General features: G+C 39.5%; 1 protein-coding gene across 1 annotated transcript in view; it reads left to right on the top strand.

Moving 5' to 3' along the window:
- The window catches only part of HEPHL1 (hephaestin like 1), an 81,895-nt gene that overhangs the window by 36,913 nt on the left and 28,012 nt on the right, over positions 1-16,970 (top strand). The window contains exons 6-10 of the mRNA XM_003941501.4: positions 2,406-2,574; positions 5,049-5,188; positions 5,331-5,462; positions 7,188-7,399; positions 13,920-14,070. Coding sequence (XP_003941550.2) covers positions 2,406-2,574; positions 5,049-5,188; positions 5,331-5,462; positions 7,188-7,399; positions 13,920-14,070 — 804 coding nt within the window. The remainder of the gene's footprint in view (positions 1-2,405; positions 2,575-5,048; positions 5,189-5,330; positions 5,463-7,187; positions 7,400-13,919; positions 14,071-16,970) is intronic.

Genomic DNA, 16,970 nt, shown 5'->3' with positions numbered 1-16,970 from the left:
ATATCTCTTGTGAGTAATTATAGCAGCTCATCTCATCTCTGGACTGATCTGTTGGAATGTTCTTCCTCAAATTGAGAGGAAATTCATTGACCTTCATGGCCTATGATAGGTGCATGATAAGCAGCTGTTGGCTTAAATGCCTGTTGAATGACTTGGTTCTGGTTCCTTGGGACACCATACACTATGTCCTTCCCTATCTGGACTATAATGTTCCTGGCAGAGAAGTGATGATAGAAGAGCCTGGAGAGGTACATCAGGCCCCTTAGCAAAGCTAAGGAGGTGGGGCTGTGTCTGGGAAGGTAATTTTGATCCTTAGCTCTTTAGGCACACTAGTGACATCATCAGTGCAGTTATTTAGGAAGATAAATATATGCATGCAAGAAGGATTTGATGGAGAGATTCTGGCCACTGGATGCTAATTAAGAAGCCTTTGACGGCATTAGAGTTCTAACATATAAAAGGGTCTGGCCTGGCCGGGCGCGGTGGCTCAAGCCTGTAATCCCAGCACTTTGGGAGGCCGAGGTGGGTGGATCACGAGGCTGAGAGATCAAGACCATACTGGTCAACATGGTGAAACCCCATCTCCACTAAAAATACAATATATATATATATATATATATATATATATATATATTAGCTGGGCATGGTGGCACGTGCCTGTAATCCCAGCTACTCAGGAGGCTGAGGCAAGAGAATTGCTTGAACCCAGGAGGCGGAGGTTGCGGTGAGCCGAGATCGCGCCATTGCACTCCAGCCTGGGTAACAAGAGCGAAACTCCGTCTCAAAAAAAAAAAAAAAAAAAAAAAAAAAGGGTCTGGCCTAAGATGGTGAAACCAAGACAGAAAAAAATATGTTAATAGGATAGACACAGAAGAAATAATGTCTGGTTAAATCTGGATACTAACTTCACACAGTAACACAAAGATCCAGCGGCTCAGGGCTGCTTTGATAACACATTCTTGTTCTTGTCCACCTTCCACAGCTAATCGTAGGATTAGTCAACTACGGTATCTCTACATTCAACTGAAGAATTCATCAGTTAATACGTACTAGATACTCTTCTGGAAAAACAAAGATAAACAAGACAAGGTTTCTATTATCAAAGAGTCTCATACTGTTAAATTGTGGAAGAAACTATAGGTTTAAAATCAAGATATTAGCAGCCATTTGAGAATAGTAAGATTGCTAAATTAGCCCAGTGGTTGTGGACACAAGCTGATATTTATATATTCACTGAAATACAACACTGCTAAATTGTCCATGCCTTCAGAAAAAAGTTATTGTAAAAAAATTAGAAAATACATATAATTGGATGTTTTTTGATAAATAGGGATGTGGTCTTGCTATGTTGGCCAGGATGGTCCCAAACTCCTGGGCCCAAGTGATCCTCCTACCTTAGCCTTTCACAGTGCTGGGATTATAGGCATGAGCTACCTAGTCTGGCTCCTATAAATTGATTTTAAGATCAGAATTCCCATAATAGAAATATTTTATATTCATACTTTTGTAAATATCTTGCCTCGCTATTTTCTATTTCTTAATATGTAAATATATATGTATTTTATAAAATGAAATCAGCCTATTAATGCTGCACTGTAGCTAACTTTTCTCATTTACAAATATATCAGAAACACATTTTCATGTCGGTGAATATAGAGCTTACTTTATCATTGCTAATACTTTCAGTGTCCATTATAAGGAGATTACCACTTACCTAATCAATACTATATTACTTAATGCTTATGTTTTCCACCAATTTTTTTTTTGCTATTTATAAACAGTTCTGATCACTATTATTTATACATGTTTGCACTTTTGTCTGAACATTTTTCTTAGAAAAACTCCGAGATTTAGAATTCCTGTGTCAAAGAGTTTGATTTTTAAAAAAGTTATGGACATACATTGCTACATTCTGTTTTGGAAATTATTGTTCTTCTACCCGAAGTATATGCGTGGCTCTTTCCCCATTCATCTACCAACATTGAGAATTATTAGTCTTTCTAATCTTTACTAATCTGATCAATAAACAATAGTGTTATTTGAATACGATTACGATTTGAGGACTATTTAAACACTATTAGGGTTGAACTTTCTTTTTCCATTTGTTTATGGGCCAATATTATTTCATTTGTGAAGAAACTATTTCTGTTCCTTGCTCATTTTCTATGGAACATTTACTTGTTTTCATCTTCATTTGTAAAAGTGATTTACAAGTTAATCTTTTGTCATCTGTGTCACAAATATCCCTCCTGTTGCCATTTATCCTTTTATAGAAAAGTTCTTTATGGTCAAATTTTCTGTTCAAAAGTCTAAATGTTCATGAAGTCAAATCTATCAGTCTTTTCTGATATGATTCCTTTTGTGAGCATTTATGCCTCAGTTTGTGATTTTCCTCTGTTCTGCAGCTGGTATGCTGGGGCAATACAATGTTGGTAACTGCAAAAGTGATATTTTCTACCCCAAGATGAACGGTCAACAGAGACGCTACTTTATAGCAGCTGAAAAAATCCTTTGGGATTATGCTCCTCAAGGCTATAACAGATTCAGTGGTCTTCCTCTAAATGTCTCTGGCAGGTGAGCACTCTGTTGGTGTTTCTAAGCCTCTCATCAGAGAAGCGTGAGTTAGGTTTCCTCTGTGATCTCATTTGTATTCCAACCACTGCTCTGATGAGCTCATACTGCACAGATGGCATAATGTTGCTGCTTAAGGTGTTCTTAATACTGCAAAATCACTGGTGAGAACTGGTAGAATATTTCTTGTTTTGTGACTTGCTGGCTAAATCAAAACACTAGATCATTCATTCTTTCATCAAACATTTCTTGAGTAGGTACTAAGTGTAAACTATAGTGCAAAGTGCCATTAGAAATACTAAGCTGACAAAGAATAGAGTAAGGTCTTAACACATATGGAGCAGACAGTCTTGAAGAGGGAATGACAGGAGATGGAGATGAACTGGCCTAGAAAGATTATCATTTTTGGTTCAAGGACATCCTGATTTAATTTATGTACCCTTTATGTCCTACAAATATTCTTTTCCTTTCTGTTCAGTAAAATGTCATTTTTCCTTCAAAGCATTACTCTAATGTCACCTCTGAAGTAAAAGCTTTGACTCCTGATTTATATGAATCATGTTCTCTCTGCACTCCCATAGAATGTCCTACTTTAAAAATTGAATCTAGCAATTTATTAGATGGATCTGGATTCCTGTGAGTTGTTATTACGTAACCATATGCAAAGATGTCTGTGAAAACATTAAAAAATGTACAGTGTGATATCAAGAATCCTGTTTTATATTTAAGGGAATGTTTTAAAAATTCTCTTTGTGATCAATGATAAAACACCATTTGTTTTTTTACTTGTACATTTTATTCATTCATTTATTCATTCACACAATCACTCATTCTTCCACCAAACTGATACACTTGAACCCTGCCTAAAGAATTTGTGTGAACCATATGTGAAAAACTCTGATATCAGCATTCTCTATTGACACGTATTTCCCCATGAACAAAATAATGAGAATTAGTATTCAAAATTGTCTTAGGGGCCTTCTAGAATTCTGAAGTGCCTTCTGAAATATGAAAGATTAAACTATATTCAATCAATATTTAATGTAATATTTAAAAGCACAACATGCAAGTTGACATAAGGGATGCAAGGATATCTAAAGCAATAAAAAGCAGAGGAAGAAGCTGTGTTCACAAGAGTAGAGAAGTAACTGCAAGTTACAAATAAGAGTGAAGTGAGTTGTCCTGGTAGTGAGTTACCTGGGTGTTCAGAGAGAGCTAAGCTAGCCAGGGAACATGTCACAGAGGAAGTGAGAATTAAGCAAGATCTTAGGAGTGTTAGAATTTATCTAAGCGAATAGTGAAGAGGGGAATTTTAGATGCAGGGGTTGATGCAAAGCATGTATGGCATGGGAAGAAGGGACAGAGGAGACTGCAGTAACAATTTGCATAGAAGAATGGACATTTGCATAGAGAAATAGGGAGAGAATTGGGGCAAACGGGGTATCAATTGCAGAGGTTCTTTCATCTTTCGAACAGTATTTGATTGGCAATTGGGAGCAATTGAAGATTTTGGAGCAGGTATGTGACAATAAAAATTACCATTTTGGAGATGAATGTTGTATTAAGTAAAAAGTATGCACGGTCTTGGCAATTAAAGTACTTCTTAATCACAGTGTTGACCATTATGGCCGTTATGGTTTACTTTTGCATCAGTCTAACAGTTGTGTGTATGCTGAGAAGAAAAGCGAATGAGCTGGTATCAGATAGAGGATGCTGTTTGGAGGTTCATATAATGGGCCACACCCAGTGTGATTCGGGCATGCACTGGGATCATGGTAGCGGGAAGAAAAGAAAAGATGCACAAAGAGAGTAGAAAAGGAAGAGTGCCAAAAAATTGTACAAAGTAAGGATGAGTGAGTTAAGGAGAGGAAGCAGAAAAAGAAAATCTACATGGCTGCAAGAGTGATGGTATCATTGATGGAAATAAAACAGTATAGTGACAGTCAAAATTTATATTATCATATTCACGACTTGAAAATTTGGTATTTCATGTATATGGTTTACATGGTAGCACTCCATTAATTACACATTTTGATTAACTAGACACTCCATTCTTTAATCATACCAGATATCAAAGAGCTTAACTAGATGCAGAGACCATTCATATTAGCATCAGTAAGAGAGAGAGGGATGTTTATTCTGCAGAGAAACCAGTTAGCTCTTCGTTACTTTGTAGAACACCATTCTGGGACTCTAATGTTGGTAAGTAAGGAGTTTATTTGTGCCTGCTTCAGTTGCTGGACCTCTGGGGAAGAAAGCACAATGGCTGGGAGAGAAATGAGCTTGAGTATCATCCAGCCTCTGAAGACGTTTAGGGCTGGTTGGCTATTCCTGGGAACCCTGTCAAAGCCTGTGCTGTCTTTTCTGGGGACATGGGTGGGTGAGTGGACTAAAGGTGATAGAATGAAGTTCCATAATTAAAACATTTGGTGGCTATGTTGAGAGGTGTCCTCGATCAGGTTCCTTTGTCTTTTCAGTGACTCTGATCTCTACTTCACACAAGGGGACAACAGAATAGGAGGAAAATACTGGAAGGTTCGGTATACTGAGTTTGTTGATGCAACTTTTACAAAAAGAAAGAGACTCTCTGCTGCAGAAGCCCATCTTGGAATTCTTGGTACAGTAGAACCATCCCCCATGCGTTGAACCCAGGGAGATGTTTTAGCTGGGCGTATACGTCTGCACAGAATGACTCTTCTGCTCTACTTCTTTCTGTCTCTTTTCATTCTCTTCTCTCTCTTCTTCTTGATATTTTTCAGGCCCAGTTATCAAGGCAGAGGTGGGTGATACCCTATTAGTGACCTTTGCCAACAAAGCTGACAAGGTCTATAGCATTTTGCCCCATGGTGTGATCTATGACAAGGCATCTGATGCAGCTCCAAACCTAGATGGTAAGTCTCACTCTGGGCTTAGAGAGGAAACAGGACGGTTGAGCAAAACTTAGAACTAGACAGACCTGGTTCAAATCCTCGTCCCTCTGTTACCTGTCCTGAGAGCTTGGGCAATCACTTAAACTTTCTGAACCTGATTCTCTCCTGTCAAATGTGGATAGCAATACTTGCCTCACAGGGCTTTGGAAAGGGAGGGAGGGAATTTAGGACAAGGTCTGGCACATGGTATGTTCTTAGGAAATGTTCGCCTCTTTCTTTTTTTCTCAGTAATATAGTAAATCTCAAAAGCGGGCTACTTTCACAATCACTTCTTTTTCTCTAAGATGGAGAGCTTTTCAGTTGCAGGTTGCATAGGATTCTGCAGGTGAAGGCCGAAGGGAAAAATCTGATTTCTAATGGCTTTTTGACATCAAAATATTTTGCGTGGTCTTTGCTCTGTATCAAATCAACACATATATTTATAAAAAACAGTAACTGTGCTAATCGTCTGTTATGACCTTTTCCCATCACAGAGTGCATAGCACAGGCTTTCTCAATGTGAAGAAGGTGGTTGTTGTGCAGTGGCTGTGGGAGCTCTAATTCATCATCATACTGTTCTTGGGAAACTTCTAGTTCCTTGGTACTCAACCCTATTACTGCAGCAGACACCCTGGCTTCCTGGGATACTGCTTCACACTGGAGTGTGATGCCAGGCCCGGTTGAGAAAAGGTTTTGTGGTGATGGTGAGGGAACAGAGGAGAAGGGAATGGAAGATAATTCCCTCCTCCTGGACCCATCCTCACCCTCTTTTGCTGTGGTAACAATTCCTATACCTGTCCTCTTTTCCTTGGTCAAAATACTGAAAATGGCCTGATACGGTGGGTCATGCCTGTAAACGCAGCACTTTGGAAGGCTGAGGCAAGAGGATCTCTTGAGCTTGAGAATTCAAGGTTAGAGTTGTATGCCATTGTACTTCACCCTGGGTGACAGAGCAAGGCCCTCTCTCTTAAAAAAAAAAAAAAAATGCTCAGAATAACGGTGTGTGTGAGCAGAAAGAACACCAGAATAGACAAAATGTTTAACTCAGCAAACATTTTGGGCACCTTTTTTTTGCAAAGCACTGGGTAAAATGCAGAGTGAGTCTCTGGCTTTGTCTCGTAGGAAAGATCCAATGTGTTTTTTGGCAGTATGATATAAGGGTTAGTGCACACTCTTTGGAATCAGACAAAAACTGAGTTTGAATCCCAGATTTGCCATTTTTCATCTCTGTAACCTTGGGCATTCACTAACATCTTCTATCTTGTAGTTACTTAGATTATTTCTGAGTTCAGTTTCCCATATTTCAAACTCTTTAAAGATAGATTTCTCGGTTAATTCTTTTGGGTATCTTCTGGAAGACCAGATATAATATATTCTACATAGAAGTCATCCCAATGATATTTTATGAATTTTCATTTAGTTGTTGAATGGGCCACTGTCAGTCTTTTAATATTTGCTAAGGCTGGCATTTGAGTGAGAAATTGTATGTCATTTATGAAGAAGATAATACTTTGATTTAAACTTCTATTTCATAAGCCAGCTGATTGTGGCAGTGGTCTCCTCTGGTAGGATTCATAAGAGAAAACCACTCTCCTGGTACAAAATTCTTCGTCATCAGAAGAAGACACCCAGGGCTGGAAGACCCTGTCTTACCAATGTAATGTTCTTGGCTGTTGCTTTGAATAATTGTTTTATTTATATCCTCAGGATTTGTGAAACCAGGGGCGCATGTTAAACCAGGTGAAACTTTCACATACAAGTGGATGGTACCTGAGAGTGTAAGCCCAACTGCTGGTGATCCTCCCTGCCTGACCTATGTTTACTTCTCAGCAGTTGATCCAATTAAGGACACCAGCTCTGGCCTGGTCGGGCCTTTGCTAGTCTGTAAAAAGGGCGTCCTCAATGCCGATGGGACACAGGTAGGCCATCAAGCGTTCCTAGTTCTTCTCAGAGTTATATGTGGGGGAGATCCGCAATAGGGCCAGAGGTGAGACAGGAATAATCAGTCACAGAAAGTGATTTATCTTTCTTCCCCTTAAGAGACAGGAATAATCAGTTACAAAAAGTGATTTATCTTTCTTCCCCTTGAAGTAGACTTCTACGTCATGGAGTTTTTATTTTTTGGTGAAGATTTAAGATCTAAATTTATAGTTACAAATGCCCGGCTGGGCACAGTGGCTCACACTTGTAATCCCAGCACTTTGGGAGGCTGAGGCAGGTGGATCATTAGGTCAGGAGTTTGAGACCAGCCAGACAAACACAGTGAAACCCCATCTCTACTAAAAGTAAAAAAATTAGCTGGACATGGTGGCGGGCACCTGTAATCCCAGCTACTCAAAAGGTTGAGGCAGGAGAATCACTTGAGCCTGGAAAGTGGAGGTCGCAGTGAGCCAAGATTGCACCACTGCATTCCAGCCTGGGTGACAGAGCTACACTCTGTCTCAAAACAACAACAACAACAACAACAACAACAACAGACTGTCCATTTAGTAACCTAGAATCTCTGCTTGTTGTGGTTGGGATTTGGCGGGCCTCTTCTTCTGTGTGTTGCTTTTATTAGGGAATCTTTAGCATTCCACATGGAATGCTAATTGGAATTATTCTTCTTGGACAAGGTTTCTCAAACTTAGCCACCATCAGAATCACCTGGGGACCATTTAAGCATCCATGATTGAGATGCTGCAGACTAATTAAATCAGAATCTCCAGATGATTCCAATGTGCAATCAAGGTTGAGAACCACTGTGACCCCCCAACTGTAAACTGGAATTAATCACTATGCCTGAAAGAACAGCAAAGCATTTAGATAACTTCCGGCAAGTCCCAACGTAGGGATTTGAATGGTTCGACTAATTAGTGTAGCAAAGCATAGCCTTTCAAGATATGTCTACATGATATTAAACATACTGATGAAAAGTGAAAAATCCAGTCATTTAACCATCTGTTTTACCAATCGGAAATACGAGGGCATTTATTTAAATGGTATGTTTTATAATTTTTGGCATTGTGTGGCTCCACTTCTGGACTCAAAGGAATTTCCAGATTTAAAAATACAAAATATCTTGATCCTATTGGGATTTTCCTTTCCTTCCTTTCTCTACATGAAGGAACAATCCTGGAAATGTCTATTGCATGTGTTATAAGACTGAATGTTTATGCTGTGCCTCAACAAGCATCTAAGGCAAAGCAGAATGATTATCCATATTTTAAAGCTGAAGAAACTAAGGCTCAGAGACATTGAGTGGAATTCCAGGAAATACACCTAGTAAGTAGTGAAAGTTGGCAGCAAAACCCAGGACCTTAAGCATCCAACTCTGTCTTTTTTCCAATGCATCATTTTGCTTCCTCACAGCTAAATACCTAAGCCAAGGAGATTAAGTGCCAGAAAAGGTTTGAAAGGTAGTTCTGATTTTGCCCCATTGTGTCCATTTAATGGTACCTTTGAGGTTTGCTAGAAGCAGCTCATAGTATGTGGAAGTTGTTGCCTAAGCCAAATACTATTCACAGTCAGTCCACTTACACAAAATTCATGAAAAAAAAAAAAAAAGTAACCCAAAACATCCTGTACCTGTAACTTGGGTCAGAGAGAAGTCCATTTGGCTAGATGGAAAGGTATGTTCAATTCAAGTTACATATGAAATACCTACTGTGCCAGTCGCTCTCCAAGCAAAATGGTCCGTCCCCTTCTAGGCAGGTGGAGAGATGCAAATGGAAGGAAGTGTTTGCATCTCTTTCCAGCAAATTGTTGTAAATTCTTCCAGTGGTGAATGGTCAGGTGACAGAAGGTCATTTTCTAACACCCTTGGTGCCGCACAATAACCATTCAATCTGACTCCCTATTCCCTTGCTATTTCTTTCTTTGCATCCACCTCTATCTATCTCATACTTTTTAAAAAGATAATTTGACTTATGAAGAAGTAGCAAAAATTTACCAAGAATCCTCATATACCCTTCACCCAGATTCCTCGACATTTTTAATCTCATTCACTTTATTATGATCTCTCTTTGTTTTTATGGATTTTTTTCTGAACTGTTTGAGAGTCGGTTGCAGACACAATGTCTGTCAGCATGTGTTTCCTAAAAAGAAGAACCCTCTCTGGCATAAAGTAAAATTATCTGAGTCATAAAATTAACCTTGATGTTATCAGATCTACTAAAATCTTGCTGATTATCTCACTGATGTCCTTTATAGCAAAAGAAAAACATGTTTTTCCCGGTCTAGGGTCTGATCCAGAATCAGGCGTTGCATTCAGCTGTCTCCTCTTTTCCCCGTGATTCATTCCTTAAAAAAAAATTTTTTTTTTGGCTGGGTGCAGTGCCTCAGGCCTGTAATTCCAGCACTTTGGGAGGCTGAGGCGGACAGATCATGAGGTCAGGAGTTCGGGACCAGCCTGGCCAACGTGGTGAAACCCCATCTCTACTCAAAATACAACAAAATTAGCCGGCCATGGTGGCGTGTGCCTGTCGTCCCAGCTACTCAGGACGCTGAGGCAGGAGAATTGCTTGAATCCAGGAGGCGGAGGTTGCGGTGAGCTGAGATCATGCCACTGCACTCCAGCCTGGGTGACAGAGTAAGACTCCATCTCAAAAAAATTATTTTTAATTTTTGTGGCTACATAGTACATGTATATATTTATGGAGTGCATGAGATGTTTTGGTACAAGCATGCAATGCTTAATAATCACATCATGGAGGAGAGGGTATTCACCCCCTCAAGCATTTATCCTTTGTGTTACAAACGATCCAGTTATGTTCTTTTAGTTATTTTCAAATGTACAATTAAGGTGACTATAGTCCTCCTCCTCATGATTAATTTTACCAAAGGGCACCAAGCATGATTTTTCGAAAGTGCAAATAAGATCAAGTCACTTTCCTGTTCAACATCTCCAGTAGTTTCCTATCACACTTAGAATAAAAATTTACACTATTTAGACATGCCTCAGCCTCTTGTTCCCACAAATGGGCACCATGCTCCCTCAGGCCCCTTACTCCATCCACATTCTGTTCCTCTTACAGGCCAAGCTTGTCTTTTGCTTTGGGCCTCTGTGCTAGGCTCCTTATGCCTGGAATGTCTTCCCCTGACCTTTGCATGACTAGCTCTTCTTGTCACTCCTCAGAGAAGCCTTCCCTGATCACCAGGCTAAAGTCACTCTCTTTTATATCACCTGACTTTACTATCCTTTACCACCATAAGTCACTTTCCTTGTTTATTTATTTGCTTATGTGTATAGTATGTTTCCTCCTACAAGAAATTAAGTGCAATGGAGCAAGGACCTTGTCTATCCTGTCTTCCTTTCCTTGAACAATGCATGGCACATTGTTGACATTCAACAATTATTTATGGCTGAGTAAATGAAATACAGCATAAGTATTCTTTTCCCCAAAGTTGAGAAATTTACTTAGCAGAAAATCCCATATGATACACATCTTAAACATTGTGTAGCCTACAAACAAACACTGAAAATTCCAGTATGACCTTATTTGCAAAACTCATTTTCCTTATCCACATTTCAACTCTTAAAGTTGTGTGATGGGTTATGATTTAGACCTTCCACTTTCCTTCCCTGCTGCTGTGGGAGCCTACTATGTGCTAACTTACATGCTTTTCACAAAATAGTTGTGTGCTGCAGACACCAGCCACTACTCAGATGTTCCATATGCATATGGAGAAAGAAACAGAGACAGATGTATAATGAGGAACTGGCTCATATGATTATGGAGATTGATAAGTCTCAACACCTGCAGGCTGAGTCAAGAAGCAGGAGACCCAGGAGAGCCAATGGGGTAGCTCCAGTCAGAAAGCTGACAGGCTCAAGAACCAGGAAGAGCCAACATTTTAGTTTAAACATAAAGGCAAAAAGAAGCCAACGTCCTAGTTCTAGGGCACTCGGGCAAAAGAAATTCTCTTACTTAGAGGAAGGTGAGCCTTTTGGTTCTTTCTACTCAGGCCTTCAACCAACTGGATGAGGTACACTCACGTCAGGAAGTGCAATCAGTTTTATTCAGTCTCCTGATTCAAGTATTAATCTCATCCAAAAACATCCCTCCAGAAACACCCAAGATAATGTGTTAGCAAAAATCTGGGCATACTGTGGCACAATTAAATTATAAATTAAACATCACACAGGGTTCTGTCACCTTCCTTCTAATGTTTTCCTGGGCTAATTTAGCACCGAGGACTTAATATTTATCAGACGTTGTGTTGAGTGTGTTAGTTAAGTCATCTCATTTAATCATGATGTGGGGAGTACTATCACCCTTATTTGCAAGTGAAGGAATTAGGGCTTCGAGAGGATGAATCACTTGCTCCAGGCTTCACAGTGGTGAACAGAAGAATAACATTAGAACCTAGGTTTTTCTGTTCACATAGCCCATGAGCTTTTAAAATATATGTATTTTTTCTTTCTTTTTTCTTTTTAAAATTATACTGTAAGTTCTGGGGTACATGTGCAGAATGTGCAGGTTTGTTACATAGTTATACATGTGCCATGCTGGTGGTTTGGTGCATCTATCACCCCGTCATCTACATTAGGTGTTTCTTCTAATGCTATCCCTCCCCAATCCCCCCACCCCCTGCAACTCCTCCCCTAGCCCCGTACCCCACAAACCCAGTGTGTGATGTTCCCCTCCCTGTGTCCATGTGTTCTCATTGTTCAACACCCACTTATGAGTGAGAACATGCATTGTTTGGTTTTCTGTTCTTGTGTCAGTTTGCTGAGAATAATGGTTTCCAGCTTCATTAATGTCCCTATAAAGGACATGAACTTATCCTTTTTTATGGCTGCATAGTATTCCATGGTGTATATGTGCCACATTTTCTTTATCCAGTCTGTCATTGATGGGCATTTGGGTTGGTTCCAAGTCTTTGCTATTGTGAACAGTGCCACTATAAACATATGTGTGCCTGTGTCTTTATAATAGAATGATTTACAATTCTTTGGGTATATATCCAGTAATGGGATTGCTGGGTCAAATGGTATTTCTATTTCTAGATCCTTGAAGAATTGCCACACTGTCTTCCATAATGGTTGAAATAATTTACCCTCCCACCAACAGTGTAGAAGCATTCCTATTTCTCCACGTCTTCTCCAGCATCTGTTGTCTTCTGGTTTTTTAATGATCACCATGCTATGACATGAGATGGAATCTCAATGTGGTTTTGATTTGCATTTCTCTAATGACCAGAGATGATGAGCATTTTTTCATATGTTTGTTGGCTGCATAAATATCTCTTTTTAAAGTGTCTGTTCATATCTTTTGCCCACTTTTTGATGGGGTTGTTTTTTTCTTGTATATTTGTTTAAGCTCTCCTTAGTTTTTGGATATTAGCCCTTTGTCATATGGATAGATTACAAAAATTTCTGCCCATTCTATTGATTGCCAGTTCACTCTATTGATAGTTTCTTTTGCTGTGCAGATGCTCTTAAGTTTAATTAAATCCCATTTGTCTAACTGACACAAGAGCAGAAAATCAAACACCGCATGTTGTCACTCATAGGCGGGTGTTGAACAGTGAGAACACATGGACACAGAGAGGGGAGCGCTACACACTGGGGTCTGTTGGGGGGAAATGGGGGAGGGACACGGGGGTGGGGAGGTGAGGAGAGATAGCATGGAGAGAAATGCCAGATGTAGGTGAAGGGGAGGAAGGCAGCAAATCACACTGCCACGTGTGTACCTATGCAACTATCTTGCATGTTCTTCATATGTACCCCAAAACCTAAAATGCAATTAAAAAATCCCATTTGTCTATTTTGGCTTTTTTTTTCCTTTTTTTTGCCATTGCTTTTGGTGTTTTAGTCATGAAGTCCTTGCCCGTACCTACGTCCTGAATGGTATTCCCTAGGTTTTCTTCTAGAGTTTTTATGGTGTTAGGTCTAATGTTTAAATTTTTAATCCAACTAGAGTTAATTTTTGTATAAGATATAAGGAAGGGATCCAGTTTAAGCTTTCTGCATATGGCTAGCCATTCCACCAACACCATTTATTAAATACAGAATCCTTTCCCCATTGCTTGTTTTTGTCGAGTTTGTCAGAGATCAGATGGTTGTAGTTGCGTGGCATTCTTTCTGAGGCCTCGGTTCTGTTCCATTGGTCTATCCAGCTTTTTTTTTCTTTTTTCTTCTTAGGATTGTCTTGGCTATGTGGGCTCGTTTTTGATTCCATGTGGAGTTTGCATTTTTTTTTTTCCCCAATTCTGTGAAGAAAGCCATTGGTAGCTTGATGTTGATGGGGATAGCATCAATATCCATGATGAACATCTTTTTTTTTTTTTTTTTTTTTTTTTTTTTTTTTTGTACTTTTACTAGAGATAGGATTTCACTATATTGGCCAGGCTGATCTAACTTATTAATACTTTGTGTGAACTTTGAAAGGAAAGCAATTCCATGAATTCCTCCAAGCTGCACTTTTTATGTATTCATTTCTTTCTTCTCCATAGAAAGGAATAGACAAGGAGTTTTACCTACTGTTCACAGTCTTTGATGAGAATCTGAGCAGATATTTTGATGAAAACGTTCAGAAGTTTACCTGGCATCCCTTCAGCACTGACAAAGAAGATAAAGAGTTTGTGAAATCCAATCGAATGCATGGTATGACAAATGACTTTCCCTCCTGTAAATGAAAGGCTTACTTGCATTCGAAGTGAATTATGATTGGTGTTTTTTAATTACCTTAATTTTGGCTTCTTGGATATTGTTCTTGGTCATGAGTAAGTTATTTCATGCCTTCAGCTTAGATGGTATGGTGAAAGCTCCCAATCTCTCAGAGATGTGAAATTTAATACTTCTAGAACACTTTATCAGCCTTAGATGAAGGAACACAAAATTTAACTAGCAGCCGGGTGTGGTGGCTCATGCCTGTAATCCCAGCACTTTGAGGGGGGCTGAGGTGGATGGATCTCGAGGTCAGGAGTTTGAGACTAGCTTGGCCAATATGATAAAACCCCATTTCTACTAAAAATACAAAAATTAGCTGGGCGTTGTGACACGCCTATAGTCCCAGCTATTCAGGAGGCTGAGTCAGGACAATCGCTTGAACCCAGGAGGTGGAGGTTGTAGTGAGCTGAGATTACACCACTGACTCCAGCCTGGATGACAGAGTGAAACCCCATCTCAAAATACAAAAACAAAACAAAATTTAACTCAGTTTCAAAAAACAAAAACAAAACAAAAGTTAAACTAGCCAAGTTCACAGTACATAATTGTAGAAAATTACTGACAAACTACTCTCCCTTGGGTTCACAATAATATGAAATCTGATAACTAGTGATAATAGGAGATAGTCATTACATAGCAGAGTGTCTATAATTAAGTAGTATGAGTGACTGGTGAGTGTTAATTTGTGAAATACTAGTTGTTCCTATCCCACATTTTCATTTGGGAGGAATTACTTAATTCTCCCTCCCTGTCTGTTTGTATTAAATGTTACAATAGCAAACCACCTACTAATTGCTTGTGAGTAACACAGGATGCTCGTTACTCTTAAGCATATTACCTAAGATAGCAGAGTAATGAGAGTCCAAACTCAGAGCCTACAAGACGCTGTGGTAATAAAAAGTGCAGTGAAAGTGCCTGAAGCAGGTAACATAAGACAACGGGTGCTAACCATCTTGTTTTAGGACCCAACATAAAATCTTTTTTTCTTCTTTTTTGAGATGATGTCTCACTCTGTAGCCCAGGCTGGAGTGCAGTGGAGTTATCGTGGCTCACTGCAACCTCTGCCTCCTGAGTTCAAGTGATTCTCTTACCTCAGCCTCCAGAGTAGCTGGGATTACAGGCGCATGCCACTGCAGCCAGATAATTTTTTGTATTTTTAGTAGAAACAGGGTTTCACCATGTTGATCTAGCTGGCTTTGAACTCCCAACCTCAGGTAATCTACCTTGGCCTCCCAAAGTGCTGGGATTACAGGCCTGAGTCATCATGCCTGGCCCATAAAATCTATTTATTGCCTTTTAAAACATTGTGGAAGAATAACAAAATAGCCCTTAACCTCCCTTTCTTGCATGTAAGTCAAAAGTATTCCAAACTTACAAGTGACCCACAGCAGCTGGGTCACAGACCCTATGGTCCCAGATGCCCTTTTCCAACAGAATCCCCTCTTGTGCCAATGGAAAGCATGGAGTAGTACATTTTCAGTGTCATCTTCTACAAAAAGTTTTGCTATAACTGAATATGAATATTGTTTCCAAACTTGTTAGTAGACAATAAAAAAGGAAAATTAAGGTAGAAATAAGGAAATGAAGCAGTTTCTTGGTGGAGAAGCTAATTGTAAAATAAATTTATCATCAAAAAATAATAGGCCAGGTGTGGTGGCTCATGCCTATAATCCCAGCACTTTCAGAGGCCAACACAGATGGATGACTTGAGGTCAGGAGTTTGAGACCAGCCTGGTCAACATGCTGAAAGCCTGTCTCTACTAAAAATACAAAAAAAATAGCCAGGTGTGGTGGCATGCACCTGTAATCCCAGCTGTGTGAGAGGCTGAGGCAGGAGAGTCGCTTGAACCCACAAGGCAGTGGTTGCAGTGAGCTGAGACCATGCCACTGCACAGAGAGACTCCATCTTAAAAAAAAAAGAAAAAAAGGAAAAAAAAAAGAGAAAGTAATAAACAACTAAATGAACTACATCCCCACCCTGTTTTGGAAACGTGAAACTACTTTCATATTTAGAAATACGATATATAGTCCAGGCACAGTGGCTCGTGCCTGTAATCCCCGCACTTTAGGAGGTCAAGGTGGGAGGATCACTTGTGTCCAGGAGTTCAAGACAAGCCTGGGCAATATAGTGAGACTCCATCAGAAAATACAAAATTAGCCAGGTGTGTTGGTGTGCACCTGTGGTCCTGGCTGCTACTAGGGAGACTGAGGTAGGAGGATCTCTTGAGCCTGGAAGGTTGAGGCTGCAGTAAGCATAATTGCTCCACTGTACTCCAGCCTGGGCAACAGAGGGTCTCCGAATTAGACCCTCTCTCTCTTTCAAAAAAAAAAATACAGGATACATCATTATTAAAACAAACTTCAAGAGAAATAATGTATCTTAATTCTAATGTCACATTAATTATAAATTAAGTTCTAGCCTCAGTCTTGCTTGCATGGGGTGGAAGGAAGAGAGTAACAAAGTCAAAAAGAAAGGGTCTAACATGGTACACAATGCTTTGTGTTGTGTTTATTATGTGGCCTGTATTCAAAATATGTTTGTTGACAGAAAGAATGGATGAGTGAATGATGTAGAAAGAGAAGCTTTAAACAAGCATTCCAAGGCAAGAGAAGATTCTCTACCAGCCAGCCAAGGACTGAATTTATTAGTATACTCAGACCTCATTAGTATTTGATGAACAAGATTTAGATCATTGATTTGCAAAGGCATTATCAAAGATTTTTTTTTCCTGAAAATATGATGTCCTTCTCAGAAGTGCCAGAATTTCTTGGAATTTCTAGTAATAATCCCAGATCTGAGTACAATTACCAAGTACCACTGGTTCTGCAGACAC

The sequence above is a fragment of the Saimiri boliviensis genome, chromosome 6 (assembly GCF_048565385.1).
Source record: "Saimiri boliviensis isolate mSaiBol1 chromosome 6, mSaiBol1.pri, whole genome shotgun sequence".
In the NCBI taxonomy this organism is placed as follows: Eukaryota; Metazoa; Chordata; class Mammalia; order Primates; family Cebidae; genus Saimiri; species Saimiri boliviensis.
This window is presented reverse-complemented; position numbering and strand designations above follow the sequence as displayed.